General features: G+C 38.6%; 1 protein-coding gene across 6 annotated transcripts in view; it reads right to left on the bottom strand.

Moving 5' to 3' along the window:
• LOC148871746 (rho GTPase-activating protein 7-like) overlaps positions 1-26,256 on the bottom strand; it is a 116,798-nt gene that overhangs the window by 70,622 nt on the left and 19,920 nt on the right. For all 6 annotated transcript variants that reach the window (XR_016107486.1, XM_088971124.1, XM_088971127.1 and 3 more), the window contains exons 8-12: positions 15,106-15,183; positions 14,885-14,940; positions 14,681-14,750; positions 9,298-9,385; positions 7,761-8,004 (exon numbers count right to left, since the gene is read on the bottom strand). Coding sequence is in view for 5 of the 6 variants with exons in the window: in XM_088971124.1 (XP_088827250.1) it covers positions 7,761-8,004; positions 9,298-9,385; positions 14,681-14,750; positions 14,885-14,940; positions 15,106-15,183 (536 nt within the window). In the remaining variant the exon portion in view is untranslated. The remainder of the gene's footprint in view (positions 1-7,760; positions 8,005-9,297; positions 9,386-14,680; positions 14,751-14,884; positions 14,941-15,105; positions 15,184-26,256) is intronic.

The raw sequence follows: 26,256 nt of genomic DNA, 5'->3' as shown, positions 1-26,256 counted from the left end.
GGAAGAGGAAGTGCGGGTGGAGACGAGGGTGCTTCAGGACTTGAGAAGAAGGGGACTGACTCAAAAAAGGTGACATCAGGACAGACATAGCACTTCCGGGTAATGGGATTATAACACTTGTACCCTTTCTGAGTCCGTGAGTAGCCAAGGAAGACACATTTAATTGAGCGTGCATCTAGCTTGTCTATTCCAGGGCTCAGATTGTGGACAAAGCACACACAACCAAAGACACGAGGAATTAATGGGAATGGAGATAAAGTGGGAAACAAGATAGAGAAGGGGGACCAACCATGAAGAATGAAGGAGGGCATCCGATTAATGAGAAGACATGCAGTGAGTACAGCATCACTCCAATAACGTTTAGGAACATTCATGTGGTGAAGAATAGACCGAGCAGTTTCAAGAAGCTGACGGTTCTTCCGTTCAGCTACCCCATTTTGTTGAGGGGTGTATGCACATGATGTCTGATGAATAATGCCATGCTGTTCTAAATACTGTTGAAATGAAGTAAGAAAGTATTCACGACCATTATCTGAACGGAGAATTTTGATTGGAACACCAAATTGTGTGCGTATTTCAGCATGGAATTTTTGAAAAATAGAAAACAATTCACTTCTTTCTTTCATTAAGTAAATCCATGTCATTCTTGAACAACATCAATAAAGGAGACAAAATACTTGTACCCATTATAAGACTCTATTTTGATTGGACCCCAAACATCTGAATGAACCAAAGAAAAAGGACTCAACATACGACTCTCAACTCTTGGACTGAAGGACACACGACGATGTTTCCCAAACTGACATGACTCACATTGCAAAACTGACAAATGACTCAATGACGGGACCAAAATCTTGAGAGCCTTGAGAGATGGATGTCCCAGTCGGCAATGCCATTGTAGAGGAGTAAGCGAAGTCTGAAGAGCAATTGAAGATCCACCACCGTCAAGATAGTACAATCCACCAGCTTCATGCCCCCCACCAATCTTCTTCCCCGTCTTGAGATCCTGAAAAACACAGGTGGAAGGAAATAAGGTAACGGAACAGTTAAGAGCTTTGGTTATTTTACTAACAGACATAAGATTGAATGGAAACTTAGGGACATATAAAACAGATGATAAGGGCACAGGAGCCATGTCAATATTACCAACACCACATATGGGAGATGAGGACCCATTGGCAAGTGTAACAGTTTGTGATGTGGAGGTTTCAGAGAGAGAAGAGAACACACCTGGAGTCCCGGTCATATGATCTGAGGCTCCAGAGTCAATAATCCAGGGAGAGGTTTTAGATGACATGCAAGCAATACCTGATTGGGCAAGTGTGGCAGTGGTATGCTGTGAAGTAGTTTGAAGGAACCGTTCATACTCATCACGCGGTACGCTCACCATTTCCCTCCCAGAGGTAGATGTAGATGTGGGATGAGTTCGGTCTGCCGGTTTACTGTCACTGATATCAACCTCACCCGCTACAGCATGATTAGCCCATTAAGAGGGAGGGCCATGTAGATCATAACAGAAATTCACTGTGTGTCCCTCTCTACCACAATGAGTGCATTTCCTTGTAGAGTTATTCTTCCCTCTGCCACGACCTCCCCCTGAGTCACGACCACCCCGACTAATCATGGAACTGCCACGGCCTCCTCGGGGAGCATGACCTCCCCCTCTTGTACTATATCCAACCCCTCGAGCTGTCACAAGTGCTGATCTATCAGACTGTGTGGAGTTCTCTGTCTGTCCCAAAGAGATTCTACGAAGCCTTGAGAATACTTCCTCAAGTGTAGGAAGAGTAGAGCCCCCCAATATTTGGGCTCTAACTGGTTCATATTCCGACTTCAGCCCCACTAAAAATCTTGTAACATCTAGTTGCTCCCTTTGCTGTTGCTGAACTTTAATATCTGGAGTAAGGGGGTGATAGACATTGAGTTCATTCCTTATATTCTTCATGTTGACATAGTACTCTTCTAGTGTTTTGGTTCCTTGTTGTAAATCAAAATACTCCTGATAAAGCCGATACACTCTTGTTGTGTTATCTTGTCCAGAATATAGCTTCTTAGCATGCTCCCATATATCCTTAGCCGTATCAAGAAACATGAAGTTGGCACTAATTTTAGGTTCCATACTATTCCACAGCCAAGTCATGATTTGAGCATCTTCTTGCTCCCAATCATCAAACCCTGGAGAGTCCTCCGATGGCTTTTCATCTCTTACATGCTTTACTTTCTTCTTTGCCTTGAGAAACACTTCCACTGATTTGACCCATGGAACATAGTTCTCCCCATTCAGCTTAATTGAGGTCATTTGTACCCCTAGGTAGTCGGAGGAAATTACCACATTAGGTTTCTGATCATTGTAGCCATCTCCTATTGCTGCCATTGTACTCTTTCACAGTTGCCTCTAACCTTACTTCTCAGCTACAAGCTGATTGATGTTGTTCACAATTTGATACTTCAGCACCTATTGCAGCCCCTAAACACAACAGTGGGAGCACACACTTGTTCTTCTTTACGCTACTGCTGACTTCACACACCTACGACCCACATAAGCATCACAAGCACCACAACACAACAGTAGGCCCTCTTACAACCACTCAATAAAAAAAATTGCGCATCACAAGCACCACAACACAGTCAAACTGCTACACCCAGTTCAGATTTGTTTAACACACTTAAGAGGGCATTACACGACCACAAGGAGCTTGGCAAGGTCACTGCATTCCACCTTACACCACTCGGCCACCTACAGCAGCCCTAACACCACTCAACAACTCACAGCAGCCCTACACCATTCGGCTACTGCACACACAGCCCTTTTTTAGGGCAACAATGAACCTAGTTCTCTAGGTTCTAATCAGTACTAACTGATTCTTGAAGGGTTCCTACCCAGAAATACCAGCAACACAAGAGGACTAAATAACCAACCTTCCTTTGAGAGTATCAGCCAACCATTCACTGCTGAAATCACCTTCCTTGATGAAGAAAACTGTGCGCAGCAGAGAGCAACGAACTGTGATGTCTCAGACCTAGGGCGAACCAGCTCTCTCCATTAACCAACTAGAAACGAAGAGGAGGGTGTCACGAACACAGCTGAGATGCTTTGCAAGCGGAAGCAAGTCAGAAACCTTGCTCTGATACCATGTTTTGGAGCAGCTACATTAGTCTGAACCAATGAAGAAGGAAGAAGAAGATGAGGAAGAAGACAAGAGAAAGAGAGAACAGGAGGGTTTAGTCGAACTGATTAGTCTTTCATTCAGTCGACCCCCTTGTGTTTATTAGGTTCTAATTACACTTACAAAGACTAAACTGCCCTCACTTAAGTGTGGGGCAGAGTACTCTAATAAAACAGCCACATAAGCAAAGTACTTAACTGACATAAGATTACTAAATTACCCTTATTCGGCTCACTCTAACAAATGCAAATCAAGTGTGATGGTCCCTTCTGATTATTTGAATGTGCAGATGACTTCTATAAAACTGAATGGTGAGAATTATGTGCCTTGGGCTAAATCTGTTGAAGTTTTTCTGAAAGCCAAGAAGAAAGTGAAGTATGTGAGGGAAGATAAACCCCCAATTGATTCTCAGAGATATAGGGATATGATGAGTGGGAGCAAGAGGATGCTCAAATTATGACATGGCTATGGAACAGTATGGAATCCAAAATCAATGTGAATTTCATGTTTTTAGATGCAGACAAGGAGGTTATGTGAAAACAGGAGAACAACTAGGAGATATCTTCACGAAGGCTCTTAATAGGGTTAGGGTTGATTATCTTTGTAACAAGCTGGGCATGATTAATATATATGCTCCAGCTTGAGGGGGAGTGTTACAGACTGTATAATTAAAATAGGAAGATGTTACAGACTGTATAATTAAAATAGGAAATAAACACTAGGGAGATATGATGTTACAAACTGTATAACTAAAATAGGAAGTAAATACTAGGGAGATATGATTTACCTTGATTGTAGGACAGATTTGTAGGAATTTGATTAGTCTTCTTTCCTAACAAACTCTTTCCTAACATAGAATTTGTAACTTGTATATATACATACGAGATTGATGAATAATACAACAAATTCTTCTTCCTCTGTTTACTCTTATTTTATAGAACCGAATGTTGAGTAGTGATGTAGGTGAGGAGTTTGAGGATCCGGGAAGGTACGGAAGGTTGGTGGGTAAGCTAAATTACCTAACCATCACTTGACCTGATATCTCATTTGCAGTCAGTGTAGTGAGTCAGTTTAAGCAGAATCCTCGAATTCCACATTGTGAGGCAGTCTTAAGGATTGTGCGATATTTGAAGGGAGCTCCAGGTCATGGTTTGTTATATAAGAGTGGAGGAAGTCTTGAGATAAAGGGATACACGGATGTTGATTAGGCCAGTTCCATATTTGACAAAATGTCCACTACAGGGTATTGCACTTTTCTTGGTGGGAACTTAGTGACATGGAAAAGTAAGAAGCAAACAGTGGTAGCAAGAAACAGTGCAGTGGCTGAATATAGAGCCATGGCACACACAACATGTGAACTAGTGTGGTTGAAGCATCTCCTAGAGGAAATGGGATACTCGATTGACACTCCTATGAAGCTATATTGTGATAATCGAGTTACAATTCATATCTCCTCTAATCTAGTGTTTCATGGAAGGACGAAGCATATAGAAGTCGATTGCCACTTTGTACGTGAGAAGGTGCTTAATGGAGTGATAAGTACAACATATGTGAACACAGGAAATAAATGGGCAGATTTATTTACCAAAGGGCTGAATCGGGGAAGAGTGAACTACATATGTAACAAGTTGGGACTATATGACATATACTCACCAGCTTGAGGGGGAGTGTTAGAGTCGGCTGTAGAAGGGTAGTATAGACCTTTTATATTAAGTTATATATTGATTGTTTAGCTGATGTGGCTCTCGCTTAAGTGAGGGCATAAGTGTAATTCTTGTGTATAGAAAACTATAAATAAAGGCTGGCTGACTAGAGAAGATGAGTTTTCTCTCCAGTTCGACTGGAGCTATTCTTCTTCTCCTTCTTATCTGAAATCGTATGGACACTATATCTGAATTTTATCAAAAGGAAACTGTAGCAACCAGCCGCTCCAAGAGAGAGACCAAAACCCTTCTTAAGCTGGCCCAATCCAAACGAAGCAACAAGAGATCAAAAGTACTCCTCTAGGCAACACCAAACCTAGAGTTTCATGCAGATCTGATGCTACTTGAAAGAGATCTAGAGAAGAGATTGAAGCTAATGGCACAGAGCTCCAAGAACAAGACTTGTCAAGGGCTGATAGAAACAGCCTAAGGCAGAGAAAATAGAAGCACAAAAGGATTCCCCAAATACTGATAAGAATAATCCTAAATTGCAATAGGTTTGAATCTTCTTCAAGCATTATCAGATTGTGACCTGCTCTGATACTCTTGTACCATGTCAAAGTCAGATTGTGAGACTGAGAAAAGAAGACAACAAATGTTGGGTGTGTCAAATGTGACAAGCAACACCCAAGAAAGAAAATTTACATTATAACAGTGAAAGGACCATTCTGACCTCAATATACAAATAGTATGAAAAGAAGAAGAATCTAATGCACAAAGTATGAAAAAGACAAAAATAACCCCCTATCTTTCCACATCTCTACATACTCAACTCTGAATCGCTATCATCTGAAAAAGTTTCCCAATCATAATCCTCCTTTTCTTGGTCCCTAGCACCACCATTTCCATTGAATCTAGGGTTTGCATTACCAGGCTCATAGGAAGAAGCTTCAGCCCTACACAACGGCACCATCTCCAATCTTCATTTGAGGATTGCCACTTTCAGCCAAATTTTAAACAAGCTCAAGGTCTCAAACAAGAAGAAGACAGATCCATATTTCAGTCTAAAGGAGGCAACTTTGTTACACTCATGTGAGACTTCAAGTCATCATGTGTTGAGGGAGGAAGATCCTCTTTGGATTTGTTATGGGCCCAAGAGACTTAGAGTTCCCCTTCGTCCCAAAATTTTTTCGCCCACCCACACTTTTCCCAAGCACTCCCAAAAAGTTCTTGCACACATGCCATCTTAGTTTCTCACGCATGCTTAAGCAATTTGAAATTTTATTCAGTCCACAAGCCAAATTTTGACCATCAAAACTTGGCCTCTTCAAGACCACCCTTATCCCAATTTCTAAGCTTACACCTGCACCTTTGTAGGCCTATATTCCACATGTCCCTCCTAGGTTAGAATTGCAAGCCACGCTTCTATCCTGGCACAAAACTGCAGGCCTTTATCTTTTGACACCAATTGGGCGAAGGTCCTACTAGCTTTATTTGGGAGAAGACCGGAGTTAGAGGACCTATGACTTTTGGTAAACCCCAATCTTCCTCTTCCTTGTTGGTAAAAGAGTTCGGAAATTTTGAACTACCCTCTCCTGGAACGCCACATAATTCCTACCCTCTCTCCAAGGCTGAGCATTGACAGAAGAGACAAGCCAAGCAACATACAAGCCTCCATTGGAATCAATCTCGATTCTTCTAGGATTACCTTGAACCTTTGCTCCTACGATCTTAATGGTTAATGAGTATAGATCTCCCGAGAAACAACCTACCATAACTCCACACACCTTTGCTATTAGGTGCATGGTGCTCTCTAACCACAGGTGAAATGGGAGCCCTAGGATTCTGATAATCAGTCCCTTGTTTGCTGTTAGGGATTTAGCATTTGAGAAAGGGAACCAACCAAAGACTATCACTTGTCCATCCATTTGAACAACATAAGCATTCACTTCAACAAAGTCTTCGAGCAAGTCTAGCAGGGACTTCTCTTTATCAAAGGGGGTAAAATGATATCTCCTTTCAGCTTCAAGAATTTCTTAATAGAGACTCAATCCTCAAGTCTAGCAGGGACTTCACTTCCTTGGCTGTTATTACCAGACAACACTTCCAGTCAACTTTGCTTGAACAATTGAAAGTTTGAAAGAGCCTCCATAACTCGCTACCTTCAGCTGATCATCCACGCCTTCTGAGTCATCTTCCTTCTCCAGCTCCACTCTGGGATTTTCTTGGACATGGAGCTCTGAGGTCTATCAATGATTATCTTCTTCTTCATCCTCCCACTGGCAATCATCAGAAAACTCTGCACCAGATTCTCCATCTCCATCCAACCTTCTGTTCTCCTCCCTTCAGGGATACACGCCGTTTGCTTCGACCTCTGACCAAAATACTCTGTCAGCATCAAGTACCATCCCTTACAATTTCTTCTTCTTTCAGCAGCATGTCTTCTTTCGCCTGTTTCAAACAAGTCTTTCCACGATCTGTTTCCAGAGTTAATTGCTTCATTATTGAAACAATTGAACCATTCTGTTGCCCCCCCACTAGTAATACTGTTGCCATCTTCAGCTCCCTCATTTTAAGCATAGGGATACCACTTACCAAAATCTCTGCTACAAAGGTTTTTGCTTCCATCTTCAAAGTTCTTCTCCAGCCTCCTGCACGTTCAAACTCTCCCTTCTCCATGACTACCAAAGAATGACATCAAAAACTTAACTAACGGAATATGTAAACATGACGGGGCATTTGGTCTAGTGGCACGATTCTTGCTTTGGGTGTGAGATGTCCTGAGTTCAATTCTTTTCCATTTCGAGAACTTCCAAGTGGTTGTGATATAGATACATCAAGAAATTTAAGCTTCAAAGCTTTACCAAATATAACAAGTGACATAAATAAAATAGTGAAACATTAGTAACCAAATGTTAACACATGGACCTACTGCTTGAAAGAATCTTACATCAAATATATTCTCGTACTCCTCTAAAAGAATTGTAACAATAGCTTGAGCATTATTAGCTGCATTTGCTGCAGAAAGAAGCTGAGCAGAGTTATCGTCATTGACATCAAAGTCATCCTCTAATTCACATTCACCAGCTAAAAGTGGGCGAAGTAGCAAGGGAGCCATGCAAGCAGCAACAGCTGATGGAGTCATCCGATTCTTAGATGCATGAGCAGCAATTGTTTGCATCATTTTAAGAATTCTATGAACAAAAAGAAAGATAAAGAAAAAATCAAATTAGAGCAATTCTGTGCATCATATTAGAGTGCAAGGCTAAACAAGGTTATAGGTACATTATTGACAAACTACTTGTCTCTTATCCACAATTTGTTCAAGTTGAAAGTTTCAGAATTACAAAAAAATAGCCATTTAAGGCATTGAGCTTTTGATCTGGAAGGGAGAAAGTAGGGCAAAATACAGAGGCATAACTGATTTCATGTTTTAACTAAAGAAAAGCTATTTGAGATGGATGGGCGTAATGTAACTACAGCGATCAAGGGAGATTTTCACTCCTTCCCCTTCTGAAAGTAAACCAAAATGAAGTTGTAATAAAATTTGTAACTGCACAAAAGGTTTAACAACTAAACCTGGCCATCCAAAGAGAGAACTGATACCCTTGAAAATGAAGGTTTAAGAAGATAGATATGCTTTAAGATGGACAAAGTGGTGATGTTGAGATGGGAATTCATTTGCATCTTAACTTTTCGATCAGTGTGGTGCACTGTCACCATTGTTCTAGTTTCCCTCCCTCATAGTAGAAGCAAGGAGGTGTATCCCTTTCTGCTGCTGCTATATTTGAACAAAACTTCACTGGACATGTTGTTAATCAAAAAAGAAAAAATAAATATTTGTTGCAATATTTTAATCCTGCAAAGTTTAAAGCTTAATGAAACTTCTAATGTTTATGAAATTCTTGTTGTATGACATGTTATAATAGTTATTATATATTATGAAGTCTCCATAAGGACAAAAAAAGATGAACATTTTAGTCTCCAATGCAGTATCCAGTGTTGGTACCATCATGTATTGTGTCCATGCAAGTACACTAAGACCGTTCAAGTATTCAGCTATCATGTGCAAGTGTATGGTGTGGGGGTTGGAAAATGCCATATCCAAGCTCCATGTGTATGTAATTTTTCTGTAGGATAAATCTGTAATTTAATGAACGCCAATTGGCCACTATAGTAATCTTTATACCACAAACGTTGGGAGTCAACACAAGAATCCTAAATTGGTATAAGCTATTCAATGCCACAAGAATTCAAATCATGATTCATGAATCACTTGTAGCTTTTCATGCAATATGATGCAGAACATTATAGATAAGAGATGTCCACAACAGAAAATTTGAGTTGAAATGGCAAACAATATCCATAAAGCATAAATTTTGTCTAACATAGAGCTCAGTGAAATCCAACCAAAGAAAAGAAAACAAATAAAGATAGACATGTTATTGAGAAGAAAACATAGAAGAAAGGAGGAGCCGAAGTCAAACCTCTGTAATAATCGCCTATTTGGTTCTGGAAATGTCTCCAATATTGCAGAGCGCATGGCATTAACTCGAGGTTCTTTGCATTCAATTCCTTATGAAATGAATCACCATACAAAAACAAAATTTGTTAATTTAACAACAGTTGCAACAAAAGAGCATAGCTTTCAAAGCACAAGGCTAGACCACAAGGAGGTACCTTGTTGCCTAGTCACCTAGGCTATGGATTTTTTTAGCAACCAGCAACCATGAGTACTAGGGTAATTACCATGGTTCAATAGCAACCAGCAACCATCTTTAACTAGTAATTATGTATAAGCCTCATAAAATAAAGTATAAATTTCATATTAAAACATAGAAAATCAATATATTTTTCATGAGAAGAAAAGGAAGAAAGAATGGAAATTTCAGAAAATAGAGGGCTGAGCCCCTGTTTTTGTCCTAGGAGAAGAAGAAAATAAATGGTGAATGAAGAAAAATGTATTCATTAGAGAAATTTTTCACATGTTCTTTCTGTCTTGTTGGTTCAGGTTTTAAAGTCTGAGGGTTCAACACAGCATACGCCAACGTGTGTTGATTGAACCCCAAAAACAAGAAAATAATAAATATAAACTAGTATTTTAACCCACATGTTGACAATTTAATTTAATGATGTCTATTTTATTATTATGACCTCAAAAATTAAGAATCTAAAAGTATATATTAGCACCATATACAAACTAGCAAAGCGCATAAGCGAGGAAACCCTCCATGGGTGCCTTGTCACCTAGGCATCACCTTGATCACTATGCAAAAGAGCAAAGTTTACAAGACACCAAGGCAAAGCTAAGTGACCAGGGGATACCTTGGTGCAAATGAAAGAATGGTAGGATCCATCTAATGGACGCCAAGAAAGGTGCGGAATGGGGGCGAATTTCAAAAAAAAATTCCTACCTTCTTCCAACTGGGAATCATATTCCCTAAATTTAGAATACATTATTCAATGATCCTACTTGAACCATAAACAAACTAGATCTGAACCAAAAGGAAACAGGAAGGATTATACTTGATCCGGAGAAATAATATCTCCCAAAGTTGGTGTTCACGCCCAAAGAAGTGACCAAGATCCGCTCCTGCTGAAAATGACACAGCTGTGGATGGAACGGAACCAGCAGGGTGCGTCCTACACACTGGATTCTTCACAAGAACCCTTTGGAAACCTTGAACACCGAATCCTAGTGTCTTTCTTGCAAGACTATTGTCAAGAACTGCTTTCTTGACTTCCTGTTGCTGCAAAGAATCCTAGTGGCGGCGGCTGAAGGAGGAGAAGTCCAGGGACGAAGAGGGCAGAATTGTCTCTTCTCTCTGGAGTCTGTGAGAGATCAAATCTCAGATTGCAGGATGTGTTTCTTGCTTACTCCAACCCCCTAGTTCGAAATCTGATATTTCTGCTAGGGTTTTCTCCTCTTTCTTCTTGATTAAGAAACCTCCCAATATTTTGGGAGTTATCCCAATCCAAATCAGTATTTGGATAGAGGTTAATCTTAATCCTATCTACAGATCAAGTTAGTTAACTCCTGATCTTATCAGAAGGTTACCAAATTCAAATCTAATTTGAATTTGGTCTCTTAGAGTGAATAAGGTCAAAGACCCAATCCTTTTACTAACACTAATCTCAGATTCGCCCTATGAACTGGTGATCATATCAGCCCAGTTCGAAATGGGCTTTTGGCCCATTAAGTGTTCAGTGTTTAACTAGTTTCCAACCTGCTGCCCAGTTGGGCTTCTTTGTATGGCGTGGGACCCAAACATTGATCTACACACCAACCACATGGGTTCGGCCCAGCCTTTATTACAAGGCCTAGCCGAATTCACTGAAAGACTCAGTGACCCCCTTGAGCCCATCACATGGACCCTATGGGCCCAACACTTACATTAAGTGGTCCCTGAGGCAAGCCATCTTATAAAAACCCAGGGACTGTGGGCAGGTGCAAGATTACACTTAACCTCTCAGCCCTTAATGATCAAGCACTGCCCGACAAGAGAAGACCTCTCTCTCGACTGCAAGGAACAGTGCCGCACTCTCTACTCACATGGATCCCAGGAATTAAAACCTTTTGCAAATCTTTTGAAACCGTACACACACACACACACACACACACACACACACACACACACACACACACACATATATATATATATATATCTTATTTTGCAAAACAAAATTCCAACGATTGAAATCAACTGCCGGCAATTTGGTTTCCATCAGAGAGAGTGCATTACCGATCATTACCATTGTCCGACAAAGGGGCTGATCCTGTCACTATGACCACTCACTCAGATGAATTCTCAGATTGCCCCAACATGTCCAGGTTTTGACCCCCACTAAGGATCTCACTGATTGACACATCAAAGACAGTCCGATCCGACACCTAGTGATGTGTCATAATCGAGTCTAGGGGTCAGGTGTAACTTTCCAGTTTTGCCCATCTGTCTCCAAGGTCTAGGGCAATACTGGAAATCTGGTCCGGTTCAAGGGTTCAAGCAATCCCATACTGCATGTGCCTTGGGTCTTACCCTGATGGCCGAAATAAGCCATCCCAACACTTGGTGGCACACCAGTATCATCCTTGGTAGGATAAATCTCCCCAGACTTATCCAATGGCTGTGAACATTTAAAAACTAACACAAGTTTCTATAAGTGTCCAGTTTTAGGGTCTTACACAGAATTATACCAAACAACATGAATCAAACATGCACTTTAATTTATTTCCACTAAATAACAAAAGTACATCAAATCCGATTGAAGCTAAGGGCATACAAGACTGTCTAACAGCAAATCTATGCATAGCTTAAAATGTCCACAAATTTTCTTATACTTCTAGAACATATTCCCATTTCAATAGCTAGTGAAACAAAATTTTACTGAAATTGACATATTCTGCAATGAAAACTACCAGCACTATACGGAGTACAAGAGATAGTACTATAACATAAGTTGGTGACAATATTGTAAATATGTAGAGTAGCAATGTATTGCCCACCTGACTTACATGATTACCACTTTGAGCTAGTTCAATATTTGTTGACAGTTGGCCCATGTAGGCCATTTATTTTCATCATATTCTTTTTGTAGTTGATGGGCCCTAGCCCATAGTGATTTTATGTTTTTATAAGTGTTCTTTAACATCCACCCCTCTAAGGGCATATTTGTCCCTGACATATTTTTTGACAAAAGTATAAATACTAGTTGAATGGGGCGCCCAATATTTTTGCTCCCCTTCATTCTCTAATATTCTTTTCATCCCCCTTCTCTTCTTCTTCCCAAGTGATGAAACCTATTGCAGCATACATTTTTTTCTCTGGTTTTCTAGGTTGCAGAATTCTACTTGGTCTCAGAGCCAAGTTAGGAGTTCTTGGAGTGGCTTCCATCATAGTTTAGGATCAGCCAACTGCATGGAATAGAAGAAATGCTGATCGCCCACAGTTTTTTAGCCTGGTTCTGAAGTTTTGGAGTTTACTTTTGGTGCCCAAGGTGTTAGCCCTGGAGAACTGCCCAAAATGAGAGAATCAGAGAGAGGAAGGTAGGTTTTTGGTAGAATTGAATTCTGAAATCTATTTTGAACTGGAGATAGACTTTTTTTTGAGTTGTTTGACCTTTCCTTGGGGGTCGATTACTGCCTGGGCACCTTCTGTTTCTTTTGGGCTGATCGGAAGACCTATATCCCTCTTCCCAGGACAGGGTTTCAGGACAGTTTTCTCTCTAGACCTTTTTCCCTTGGGTTTTTCTCAATCTGATCAAGTTAGAACATTTCTGTGTGTAGAGATAGTTAAATAGCTCCTAGTGTGTGTGTGTGGTTCCATCCCCACACTTAAGTATTCTATTTTCTTTTTTTTAGTTGGGCCGGCTGGCCTTTGTTTATCCTCGTTTATGTTTATCATTATTTGTTTGTGTTTTATTTTAAGTAGGGGTATTAGAGCAACTCCCACTCTTGTAAGGAGACTTATCTATTTAATATCTAAGATCTAATGGGGCGGCAGATTAATCAAACCGAACCCCTTCTTTCTTTCTTTCCTCTCCTCTTCTCTTCGAAGTCTAGCTCTTTTTCTCTCTTTCTCTTGAATTACATTAGAACACAGATCCTTTTTATTCAAGTTGGTATCAGAGCACTTGGCGAGAAAGGACTAGGGTTCTCATGTGAGTCTGATCTGGTTGGCTACATGAGAATTCCTTAGATCAAGATCTGCTGCAGTAGCGCCTGGTTCTTGGAGATTGCTGGAGTGTTGGAGACTGCCCAAAAAAAGTGAAAGACTCTTGGAGATTACCCGGTGACCAGGAAGAATCAGAGTTTTAGGCACAATCAAGATTAGGGTTTCAAACTAAGGTGGTGATCAGAATCTTTTCTGAAAAGGTACATTTTTTAGTTGAGTTGATTTTGGTTAGAAGCTGTCAAGATCTTCTCTAAGCAGCAGCTGATAAAACTGGATTTTCTCTGTAGTTTTTCCCTTTGGCATAAAGCCCTTCGATCTCTTTTTGAGGAATCAAGGACTGGTTTTGATAGTTATTGATCTGAAAATTTGATTTTTTGACTGAGATTACTTTCTTGGAAAGAAACTGTCGACTGAAACCAAGTTTTGGTGCCTATTCTTTGCTAAGATTAAATTGTGGATTGATTTTTGACTGAGATTACTTTCTTGGAAAGAAACTGTTGACTGAAACCAAGTTTTGGTGCCTATTCTTTGCTGAGATTAAATTCTGGGTTGATTTTTTGTCTGATTTTCATAGAGTTTCAGCAGAAAAAATAAATAAATAACCTTTTTGGTCTTCTTCTTGGAGTTTTGTGACCTATTTGTGCCCTACATAGAATGGAGAAGGTTGGAAGTGAGTTAAAAACAAGGGGAGGGTTGGTCCGAAGATCCAACTTACCAATAGGATTCGAATTCAAATCCAGTCCTATCAGATCTAATCCGATCGGATCGGATCCAACATGAACAATGTTGGACCGAATTCGAATATACCCTGATTTGAATCCAATCCGATCCGTTTGCATCCCTACCTCTAAGTCCTAAGTTGTTTTCTTGTTTTGCATAGAAACCAACAATATGTACACTAGCAATTAACAATAATATTCATTAAATAACCAGTAACATTAGTGATAGCAACAAATATGTTATCTCTCAATTTATATAGTTTTTGTATATCTTGGTAGCTGCTACAGTTTTTCACTTAGGTCACAAAGCCAGCACAGAAGTTTTGTACTTCTATTATTTTCTTTAATGCAATTTTTATCTTATTCTTACTATATGCCTCTAACAAGTGAGTTAGCAACAAATAATTTATTAGACGATAAATATCACATAATCAACTAGAGGAAGAAAAGATTGTAGTCATATAACCAGAAAAACTTACTATATGCCTCTAACAATGCAGTGCAGCAGGATGCTGGAACAGGAGAGGACGGTAGCTCTCGAAGAACATGCTGCAAATCAAAAATATTGTCAAACAAGCAATTAAGCAAAAATACAGATGAACTGAAATAAAGAAACTAAATGAAAGTTAGTAGATGAAAATGTCAGTCTAGAAATACTGCTCAGACATCAAATAAGAGAACACCTTGACACAGTCACCAACAACATGAGGATCCTCATCAGAACTGAATTCATTCTTCCCTAGTAACAAGCAAAATATAACCTTAGCTGACAAAGGCATTTCCATGAATAGATATTCATATCAGAACAAATAACCCTTCCAAAACTCATAAAGATAATGAGCAAAAGATTCCCATGTTAGAATCAATATCAATGTATAAGCATGAACTTCAACAATGTAAAAACCTTGCTCGTATTCTTGAACTCTGCGGTCAACCTCCTCTACATCTGCAGACTGTCGTAAAATTCCTTCTACTTTAGTTCCTGTTGAAAAAAGCATGAAATTATTAGCTCATTTAGTGAACAATATAGTATCAAAAGGATTTTTAAACAAGAATTTTTAGGTAATACAGACACAGACAAAACAAAAGGTGTCATTGCTTAGTATTATGGTAAAACCTCAGGCTGACAAGCATGAGAATGTGGGTTGGAGTCTAAGAGTAGACACTTTGTGGAAGAAAGAAAAAATGCCAAAGACTATATCCCAAAATCCCTGGCTAGCCAGGGGTGAACATTGGGTAATGGCCTTTTTGGACACAGAACACGGAAGATTTTTTTTGTTTTTTTTTTTTTTTTGAAGGATAAAAGGAAATTTCATTGAACTGAAAAAAGCAGTACAGAACATGAAAGCATGATGAACAACTTTTTTTTCTATCAGCAACAAGAAAATCATTCAGTTAGATTAAAAAATACATTTTAGGCTTGGGTTGGAGTCTAAAAAATACAAGAAAATCATGCCAAAGACTATGTTCCCTAAGCACCCCTTGCTAAGCCAATGAATGAAAATCAGCCATCACATTTGTAGTTCTCCTGGCCCATCTAAAAGTGCCCTCCACCTCCTTTGCAATACTCCCAATTCTCTTGAATTTTGCCTGCAAATCCAAGCGATTACCATTTATAAGTCCACCTTCACATATTGAAACCTGGGTTGTTTAGCTATACTCATTCCCTGTAGTAATGCCATCACTCCAGCTTTTAAAAAGTTCCCAACTCCAATTGGACCTGAATATAATGCATCCCTAAAAATGCCCCCAATGCCTAACCTGAAGGACCTAGATTGCCTAATGAGCTTCCATCAAAGTTCAACTTCACTCTATGATTTAGAGGAGACTTCCACTGTAGAGACTGATTTATGTCTCTTACATCTTCTTTCCTTTTTTGGCTCTTGGGACCACTCTTTTATGTTGTAACTTATGTATACTATTCTTTTGTTTTATTCTTTCTTGTAAGAGAAGGACACAACTATCCTTTCCGTAACCTTGTACACTTTCATATATAAGATAATCATTTCTGGGAATGTGACTCAAGAGAACACACCCTTTTTTTTTTTTTGATAAATAAGAGAACACACCCTTTCATTTCCTAGTTCTTCTTCTCTGATTTTAACTAAATTGACATGGTATCAGAGCAAGTTTTTTCAACCTGTACTTGATTGAAATCTGTTTTGGCTTGCGAGATCAACTATGTTGTTCTTTATCTGGAAGATCGCCTTCAGCAATAGGATTTCCTCTCTCTCTCTCTCTCAATTGGATATTTCAATCGCTGTGAAACTTCAGATCTGAAGTTGCCCAGGTCAGATTTATATAGATCTACAACTTAGTTCTGCTTCAGATTACATTTGAAGGGTGTTTTGCCCTTCTTCTTGTTCAACAGTCCAGGAAACTTACATTTTTTGGACTGTAATCAGTTCGAACTTTGTGTGGCTGTTTTTTCATTGGGTTTTGCTTCCTCCTTGTGCTGTGTGATTGGACACACATCTTCCATCAAGTTTTGTTTTCTTTTGGACCTTCGGCCGCCCTACTTTCTTAAGTTCTTTGTTTCTTAGTTGCTGAAATGGCCATGGAGAAAAGGGATATTCTATCAGATAAGTTCAATGGGACAAACTATGCCTTCTAGAAATTCCATTTCCAGTTCTATGTTGAGGGAAATGGTCTATGGGGATTTGCGGATGGTTCCACAAAACAACCCGAAGAATCTGATTCCAAGGGGCTAAAATAGTGGAAGATCGAAATGCCAAAGTTGTGTCTTGGCTTCTTGGCTCCGTTGAAACTGAGATTACTATTTCAATGAGAAGTTATCGGACTGCTAGTGAGATGTTCACCTACATGGAAAAGGTGTACCAACAGTCCAACATCTCTCGTCAATATCAGATTGAGACAGATTTTCTCTTACTGTCAGTGTGAGAAGAAAATACAGGAGTGCTATGCTGGCTTTGTGAATTTGTGGACAGAATATGAATTGGTTCACATGGATGAAACCACTTCTGCTTCTTGCATCAAAAATCTGAAAGAACCTTTTTATAAGAGGAAGATCATGCATTTTCCGATGCATCTGAGACCTGAATATGAGATTGTAAGGTCCAATATTCTCAGTAAGGGCACTCCTCCCACACTTGACACAATTTTGAGGGAACATCTCAGAAAAGAAACTAAGCTCATTACTCAATCGACCATGAGGTCAAAATCTGATTCTACAACAGAGACAGCCTTTCTGATAAACAAATCCAAGCCCAAGAAGGACTTGTCCCGAGTACAGTGTTTTGAATGCAAGGAAATATGGACATGTAATCTTATACTGCCGGAAGAAAAATTTATGTACCTATTGCAAGCAACATGGGCATATTATTCCTGAATGTCCTACCCGACCAGCAAAGGGGAATGGTTCAAGTTCTAAGAAAAGTCAACATAAGGCTTTCCAGACAACAATTGAAGGTGCAGATATTGGGAGTACAGCTTCAACAGGAATGGATGAAAATTTTTGAGCTCTTACAGAAGAAAGAATGTGGCAGATAGCATCATCGGCCGTTTCCTCTGCATTTTCATCCATTGGCCTTTCTGGTGAGTCATCCTATTATTGTTCCAGTCCTACTCACTTATGGATCATTGATTCTAGGGCCTTTAACCATATGACAAGAGCACACACTGGTGAGTCCGTTAAACCCAAATCTTCGAATAAACATATTATTACTACTAACGGAGAGAAATTGGATATTGTTGGATGCAATGATTTGTCTTTATCTACATCTGTCAATGCTTTCTTTCGTCTACCTAAAACTTTCTTTGTTCCTAAACTTACAACAAATTTGATCTTATTCGGTCAGCTAATTAAGGATGGTAACATTGTTTCCTTTTCCCATGATGGTTGTTTGATACAGGACCAATGCACTGGGACGGTGAAAGGGAAGGGGCGTAGACTAGGTCATCTATTTTCCTTGGAAATTGAAAAGAAACAGGGGCTTTCTTCCACATCCTGTTTGCTTACTACTACCCCTAATTCTGAAGTTATTTGCAGAAATAATGTATATCATTTATGGTATAGGCAACTTGGTCATCCCTATACTTCTTTTAATAATGTTGATAAAGCTTGCATTTCTTGATGCTTGACTAAAATCCACATTTTATCTTTTCCTTCTATTGTTGAACATGCTTTTGTTCCTTTTAAACTAGTACATAGTAATGTTTGGTCGTCTCCAATTGTTTCCAAGTTGGGATATAAATATTTTGTTACATTTATCGATGATTGTACTCGATTTACCTGAATATATTTTTTAAGATACAAATATAAAGTTTTTTCTAGCAATATATCTTTCTTAGTAAAGATCAATAACCAATTTGATGCAAACATTGAGGTTCACCATTCAAACTCAAGGGGTGAATATCTTGATGGAGACTTTCAAAACTTTTTGAGAGAATGGAATTCAATCCCAGAGATCTTGTCCTGGCACTCCACAACAAAATGAGTGGCAGAGTGCAAAAACATACATATCTTGAGCATAGTTCGGACCCTTCTTCATGATTCCTATGCTCCTACTTCGTTTTGGGTGGAGACGGCCAACACTGTTGTGTATCTTATTAACATTCTTCCTTCATTTGTCTTACATAATACCTCTCCTTTCTAAAGCTTGTTTCACCGTCCACCTGATTTTTCTGCTCTTCCTGTCTTTGGTTGTGTTTGTTTTGTTCACCTTCCACCACATGAGCACACAAAACTTACACCCCAATCAACAATGTGTGCTTTTGTGGGGTATAACCCTAATCATAAGGGCTTCCTTTGCTATGATCCTCAGTCTCAGCGAGTTCGTGTATCCCACAATGTCATCTTTCTTGAAAACATTTCCTTTTTTGCCCACATTGTTAAGTTGCATGCTACTTCCATCGATACTGTACTCTTTTGACTCTACAGGTTCTTCTAATTCACCTCCTATTCCAAAATTGCTCCATGTCTATTCTATGAAGAGGCTAGTTGCTCTAGCTCATGTCACTTTGCCCCCTTCATCACTAGAAGCTAATCCGTTATCTCTAGCCACGAGTTCTTCTTCTCTTGATCTTGTAAGTACACATGCACCTATCCATGATCCCCAACCATCCTTTGATCCCCCTTTACATCGTTCATCTCGAGTTTCTTTCCCTCTTGACTGCTACAGTTTTCCTTCAAACCATAGTTCCTTCTTTGTTGTTTTCCCGTAAGAATTAGGTTTCACTGAATATACCCACTTGCTTCCAATTAGAGAGGCATTTGGAGGGGCAATAACCCTCTCTAATTGATATCCCCTAATTTTTTCTTGCAAAATTCAGAGGAAAGACTAATCTATATCAGTCCCAAATATATAAGGTCAAACTGGGAAAAAATTGGGAGACAAAAGGGTGTAGAGAGAACCAGAAACTGCAAAAAATATGAAGATGTCTTGGACTGATCTGCCCCCTCCTCTTTTATAATCTCTTATAGAGCTATATCCTAATATAATTGCGAGACAAAAGGGTGTAGACAAAACCAGAAACTGTAAAAAATATGATGTTGTCTTAGACTGGTCCACCCCCTCCTCTTTTATAATCTCTTATGGAGCTATCTCCTAATCTAATTAGGAGATAATTCATATCTGAATCAGATATGGACTATAATTAGAGATATACCTTATCTTCTTATAAGATTAGGTGCTTCATACCCAGATCCACAGCCACATTCACCCCATGTCACATGACAACTCACATGACAACTTAAACTGCCATGTGACAACTTAATTAATCATAATAATTATGAGCCTTAGGCCCATCAACTATAAGGCTCATGACCCAAGGGTGTTGCATGGCCAATTTAAGCCTGATTTGTATGGTGTAGGACCCCACAATGACCTCACATAAGTCTACATGGGTTCGGCTTAACCTCTATGAAAAGGCTTGGCCGAACTCACTACTAAACATAGTAAAACCTTGAGCACATTAGTATGGACTCAATATGAGCCCAACATTTACATTTAAATGATCCTTGAATTCAGCCATCCTATGAAGACCCAAGGATAATGGACTTAAGTAAGATAAAGTCCATAAGGTAATCAGCCCTTAATGGTCTCTAACACTTAACCTCTCGGCCCCTAATGATCACAATACTGCCCGACAAGGAAGGACCTCTCCCCTAGCTACAAGGTACAGTGTCACACTCTTTGCTCAGATGGATCCCGAGAATTAAAACATTTTGCAAACATTTTTCATAAAACATAATATATATATATATATATATATATATATCATATAAATATATTTTGCAAAAACCAAATCTTAAACATAGCTAAAATCCACTGCCGACAGTTTAGGTTTCCATGAGAGAGCGTGTAAGCTCTATTATTCACTTTGTCCGACAAATGAATCAATTATATCACTATGATCACACACTTAGATGAATTCTCAAACTGCACCAACATACCCGGGTTTTGACCCTCAATGGATCTCACTGATTGGCAAAATCCAACACCTAGTGCAGTACCATAATCAAGTCTAGGGGTTATTTGTAACTTTCTTGTTTTTACCATCAATCCCCAATTGGAAAATGGTTCGGGTTCAATGTTTCAACCAACCACACACTACATGTGCTTTGGGTCTAACCCTACCAACTGAGACAAACTGCCCCAACTTCTTTGATAGCACATAAGTGTCAGCCTTGGTAGGATAAACTCCCCAAGTCTATCCAATGGCTGAGAACATTATAAACTAACACAAGTCTCACAAGTGTCCAGTTTAAGAGGTACCAACATCAACATAAAAGAATAATGTACTTTTATTCATTTACAATAAATGTATTTGTACAACAATCTGATTGGAGCTAAGGGCAAACACTGTCTAACAGTTTAAACATCCACAAGGAATGGTTGTTGTTTGCTACCTAGGAAACGACTACTTTCGAGTCCCCTTCCACTTTAACATGATTGTATCCCATCTGTTTAGCTAGCTTCAAACCTTATGGTAATGCCAAAAGTTCAGCCTTCAATGAGCTTCTAGTGCCAATCGGTCCTGAGAACATACCCACTAGTAGTAGTAGCAAGGATACAGACGAAAAATATGTAAATGCATGGATAAATAAAATAATATCATTAAATTTAAGATCAAAATAATCACAAATAGTATATAAATACATAGGAAATGTATATTTTAGTGATATAATATATTAGGATGCACATATATATAATTTTACATTTTAATTATTATATAAATTATTTTTGTTTTTATTTTTTATTTTTTTAATTTTTTATCTTTAAAAAAGTCAACTAAATATTAAATTCTCAAATACAAATTAAAATATTAATTAATAATTTATAAAAATCTAGCAATAACTTATCAAATTTGTTAAAATTTATAATATACATATCATATAAAAATTCATAATTTTTAATTACTAAAACAGTCATTCCTTTATTAATACTTTTTTATATAATTTTCTAATATGAAAAATATTTTTTTTAAATAAATGTAGATTAATGGATTTGATAAATTCAATTTCCTAAATATTCTATAAACAATATTTTTCTTTTTTATAAATAATAAATGTGTTGTTATTACTTATTAATATAAATTAAAATATTAATTAATAATTGGTAAAAATATATAATAATTTTAATATGCATATCATTTGCAAATTTATAAATTTTAAGTATTAAAATAGTTATTCAATTCTTAATATTTTATTTGTATAATTTTATTGATATTAAAAATCATCTTTTTATATAAACATGGATTTGATAGGTTATTTATTGTATTAGTTTATAAAATACTGTTTTTGAATATTATTCTTTTGAAATTTTAGTAAGATTTTTTTTTGGTAATAGAGATTGAAAAAATCACATCTAAAGACAGAAGTTAATAAAGTCTATTTTATTTTACCTATTATCACAAGGACAAATGTGGATTAGTGGCTTAGAAGTACATTTAAGGTGCATGCTTTGGGCACACTCTGTAGTAGTAGTAGTAGTAGTAGTAGTAGTAGATAAAATTTTAAGTTCTTCCTTACTTATTTGTTCAGGTTTTGAAGTCTTTGAGGGCACAATACAGTATTTAGCAATGTTTGTCTTGATTAAACCCTAATAAATAAGAAAAACAATAAAAAGAAATTAGTATATAAACACAAAAAAATGATTATTTTAGTTTAATAATGTCTTTTATAATTATAATTTCAAAAAAGAATGAACAAAAAAGCATTTTATAGTAGGAAGTAAAAACTGCTTGGCGATTAGGTGAGGCGAGCCTCAAAGGGTGCCTTGTCGCCTAGGCGTCAACTTGACAACTATGCTCCCCCTATACTTAATAGTCCCAGATTTCCAAAGGAGCTTCCATTAAAATTCAGTTTCACTTTATTGCCTTCTGGTGGTTCCCACTCCAACCTTACTTTGTCTCTCACTCTCAATGATTGTGCTACTTCAAACAAGGTTCTTCGAATCTTTGTAACTGAGAAGACTTGAAAGTTGTCCAAGGATTCTACCCAGTGAGCTACTTTCACCATGATGCTATCAATCACTTCCTCTACTATTCTACTTATTTCCAAGAAAATCCTGTTATTCCTTTCTTCCCACGCTACCCAGCATATTGCTGCGTTTGTTGCTTTCCACATTGCCATCCCTCTTTTCTTCCGTTGTCCTAAGAAGTAAAAGTTGAAAAGCCCTACCACGTCTTGAGGGGGAGCAAATCTACAGCCAAAGAGAGTACAAAAGAAATTCCCAAATTTGAAGCACAAAAGAACAAGATATCATTAAATGAGATAAGGTCTCACCACTTTCCTTGCACAAAAAGCAAACATGAGGAGAAAGACAAATCTATGGCCTTCTTCTCTACAACACATCACAAGTATTTACCTTGTCGAGGAAAATTTCCCAATAGAAGAATTGAATTTTCGGGGGAATAGGCTTGCACCAGATTTCTTTCATAGGGAAATCCCCAACTAGGACATTGGGGGATACAAGTACTCTGAAGAAAGAAGAGCAAGAAAAGAGACCATTTGGAGAACCTACCCAAATTCTAGAGTCTTCCAACAATGGGTCCAACTGGATTTGCCGTAAAAGGTCCAGCAAACGGATCAAAGACTCAGACTCATTTTCCCTTGGTCCCATTTTGAAGCCCAAATTCCAGTTCACACCATTTGGACACAGAGTTCCCAAATGGAATATAGCTTCCCCCTTGAGGTTTGATGGTGCAAAGAGATCAAGAAATTGGTCTTTAAGTGGGGTTTCCCCGATCCAAAGATCTTCTAGAACAAAATTTTATTACCTTGTCCCACATTGAACCGGATGGATTTGAGGAAAGTAGGGTAGATTTCATGAATTGCTTTCCAAGGAGAAGTTGAAGAACTATGAGGGGAAACTTTTGCATCCCAGCTATTTCCGTCCACACCATGAATGCTCTCAATCACTCCGTGCCACAATCTGTCACTCTTAAAGGGAAACCTCCAAAGCCACTTACCTAGTAGAGTTGTGTTCCTAATCAGGATGTTCCCAATTACTAAACCCCTCGTTCCTTAGATTGGCTAACTTGCTCCCACTTGATGAAATGGTCCTTCCTTTCCTCTCTTGAATCCCAAAGGATACAATTCTAGCCCTCTCTTCCTCTACCCTACCAACCAGCAGGTTCTCAAACTCCAGGACTGTGGCACTTGTGATTGAGAGTTCCTTAGCAGGTGGGGTACTAGCTGGACCTGCATACGTAGAGAGACATAAATTAGAGACCAATTCAAAAGGAAGCAAAGGAGATGAGAGTGTCGGGATTCCCTGATTCGCCAAGTCAATATCCTTCGTTTGATCAGAACCCACTAAATGAGAGTCCTTGACAGGTAAAGCTGGGATAGCATCCGAATTCTGTTCCTTCTGTGCATCAATATTTCCAAGGAACACTTCCCAATAGAAGGCCTGTATTTTGGGTGGGGCAAGTTTGCTCCATACCTCTTTCACCCAAAAGTTCTCTCACAAAGAATTTGCTTGAACAAGGGTATTGAAGAATGAAGTACAAGATATGAACAATAATTATGTTCCTTTGTGAATCCAGGGAGATAAGGTGCAAGGGGTGTCAAAAGTCAGAAAGGGGATACTTCGATGGTTTATCTAGGTCCCATGGGAGAAAGAAATGCCATTGGAGCAGAATTTCTCTCTTAAAGGGATAAGATTGGTGCACAATTAGGATTTCTCGAGAGTAGAGGTGGATGGGATTCCCAGGTTGTAATAGGATGGATAAGAAATGGTAATATGGATTTGTGGACCTTTTCCCAGTATATCAGATGTAGAGAACACTGATATGGACCCCACTGATGTGGTCCCCACTGTTCGTATGGCTGCAATATTTCTGTTAAATATGATGGTGTTAGTTGGTAGTTATCTCAATTTGTCATTTCAGCTTTATTATTAGTTATTTCTTATTCTATTTTCCATGTAAGCAATAAGGGCAATTCAGCCCCAGGGAGATAAGGTGCAAGGGGTGTCAAAAGTCAGAAAGGGGAGACTTTGATGGTTTATCTAGGTCCCATGGGAGAAAGAAATGCCATTGGAGCAGAATTTCTCTCTTAAAGGGATAAGATTGGTGCACAATTAGGATTTCTCGAGAGTAGAGGTGGATGGGATTCCCAGGTTGTAATAGGATGGATGAGAAATGGTAATATGCGTTTGTGGACCTTTTCCCAGTATATCAGATGTAGAGAACACTGATATGGACCCCACTGATGTGGTCCCCACTGTTCGTATGGCTGCAATATTTCTGTAGATATGACGGTGTTAGTTGGTAGTTATCTCAATTAGTCATTTCAGCTTTATTATTAGTTATTTCTTATTCTATTTGCCATGTAAGCAATAAGGGCAATTCAGCCCTTTTACAGTTAGCCAATAGTCATATAAATACTAAGAGTGGGTCGGCAGAAATTATAACCTTCCCTCTCTTTTTTCTGATACTCTCTTCGTGTACTTCTTTTCTTCCTCTCTTCTCTTCTTCTTCTCTTCAATTTTCCATCCTTTTTTTCTTTTAAATTCAAGACTGATTGTAGTCTAGATCGACTACCTGGTATCAGAGCCGACCTAGAAACTCTTATGCTAGTCTGATTAGGCCGACTGCATGAGAACCTCCTAGATTTGGAAGTTTTTCAACAAGGAAGGAGGATCGGCTGATTCTTGGAGGTTACTGGTAGTGTGCAGCTACTACTAAAGAGATTGTAGAAGTCTGGGTGAGTTCCAGTAGTCAAGAAGAATCAGAAGCAGCTTTGGATCCTCAAGATTAGGGTTTTGCATCAACCAGAAGGTGGCGGCCAGAGATTTTTTCATAAAGTAAGCTTTTTTCTTGTGATAGACTTTAGAAAAGATCATCTTGGTTTAGTCTAAGAGGTGTGGCTGGAAAATCTGTGTTTTCTTTAGGGTTTTGAGAGAAAACCCTAAAATTCAGAACTGTTATTTGTTTCAAATCAGAATTTGGACCAGTTTCATTCAGAATTCTGTTTTCTGTGTTCTTTGTAAGACCTAGGCCGGTTGTTATCAGCTGTTTGGGTGCTGTTTCTCCTATTACAAAAATTAAAAAATATTTTTTTATTAATTCTTGATCAAGAATAGAGTTTAAGAGTCAAGAGGAAAGTGTTTTTGGGACTAGCAATTCTGGTAACATGTCTGAGAATTCAGATTACAACAGTTAAGTTTGATGGATCAAACTACCTAGAATGGGCTCAATAGGCCATGATGGCCATTGGGGGTAGGGGAAAACTGAGCTACTTGTTGGGAGATGTGAAGGAACCAACTAAGGAGGACCAAACCTATACTAAATGGGTTCAGGAGAACTATTTGGTTATGACATGGCTGTGCAACTCTATGCAGCCACATATCAGCCGAAACTATTTGTGGGCGAAAACAGCTAAGGAAATCTGGGATGTCATGAAAGAGACTTACTCCCAACCCCTTAATGTTGCTAGGGCTTATGAACTGAAATGTGAGGTTAACAACCTTAAGCAAGGAGAGAAACCAGTCTCGATTTACTTCTCTACACTAAAATCTGTGGCATGAAATTGACCACCTAGAAACACTTGAGTGGGAAAGCCAGAATGATGCACAAACTCATA

This window comes from Nelumbo lutea, chromosome 2 (assembly GCF_056320005.1).
Source record: "Nelumbo lutea isolate HS-2025 chromosome 2, American lotus-T2T, whole genome shotgun sequence".
NCBI classification, from domain to species: domain Eukaryota; kingdom Viridiplantae; phylum Streptophyta; class Magnoliopsida; order Proteales; family Nelumbonaceae; genus Nelumbo; species Nelumbo lutea.
Note: the sequence above shows the minus strand (reverse complement) of the source record. Positions and strands in the feature narration are given on the sequence as shown.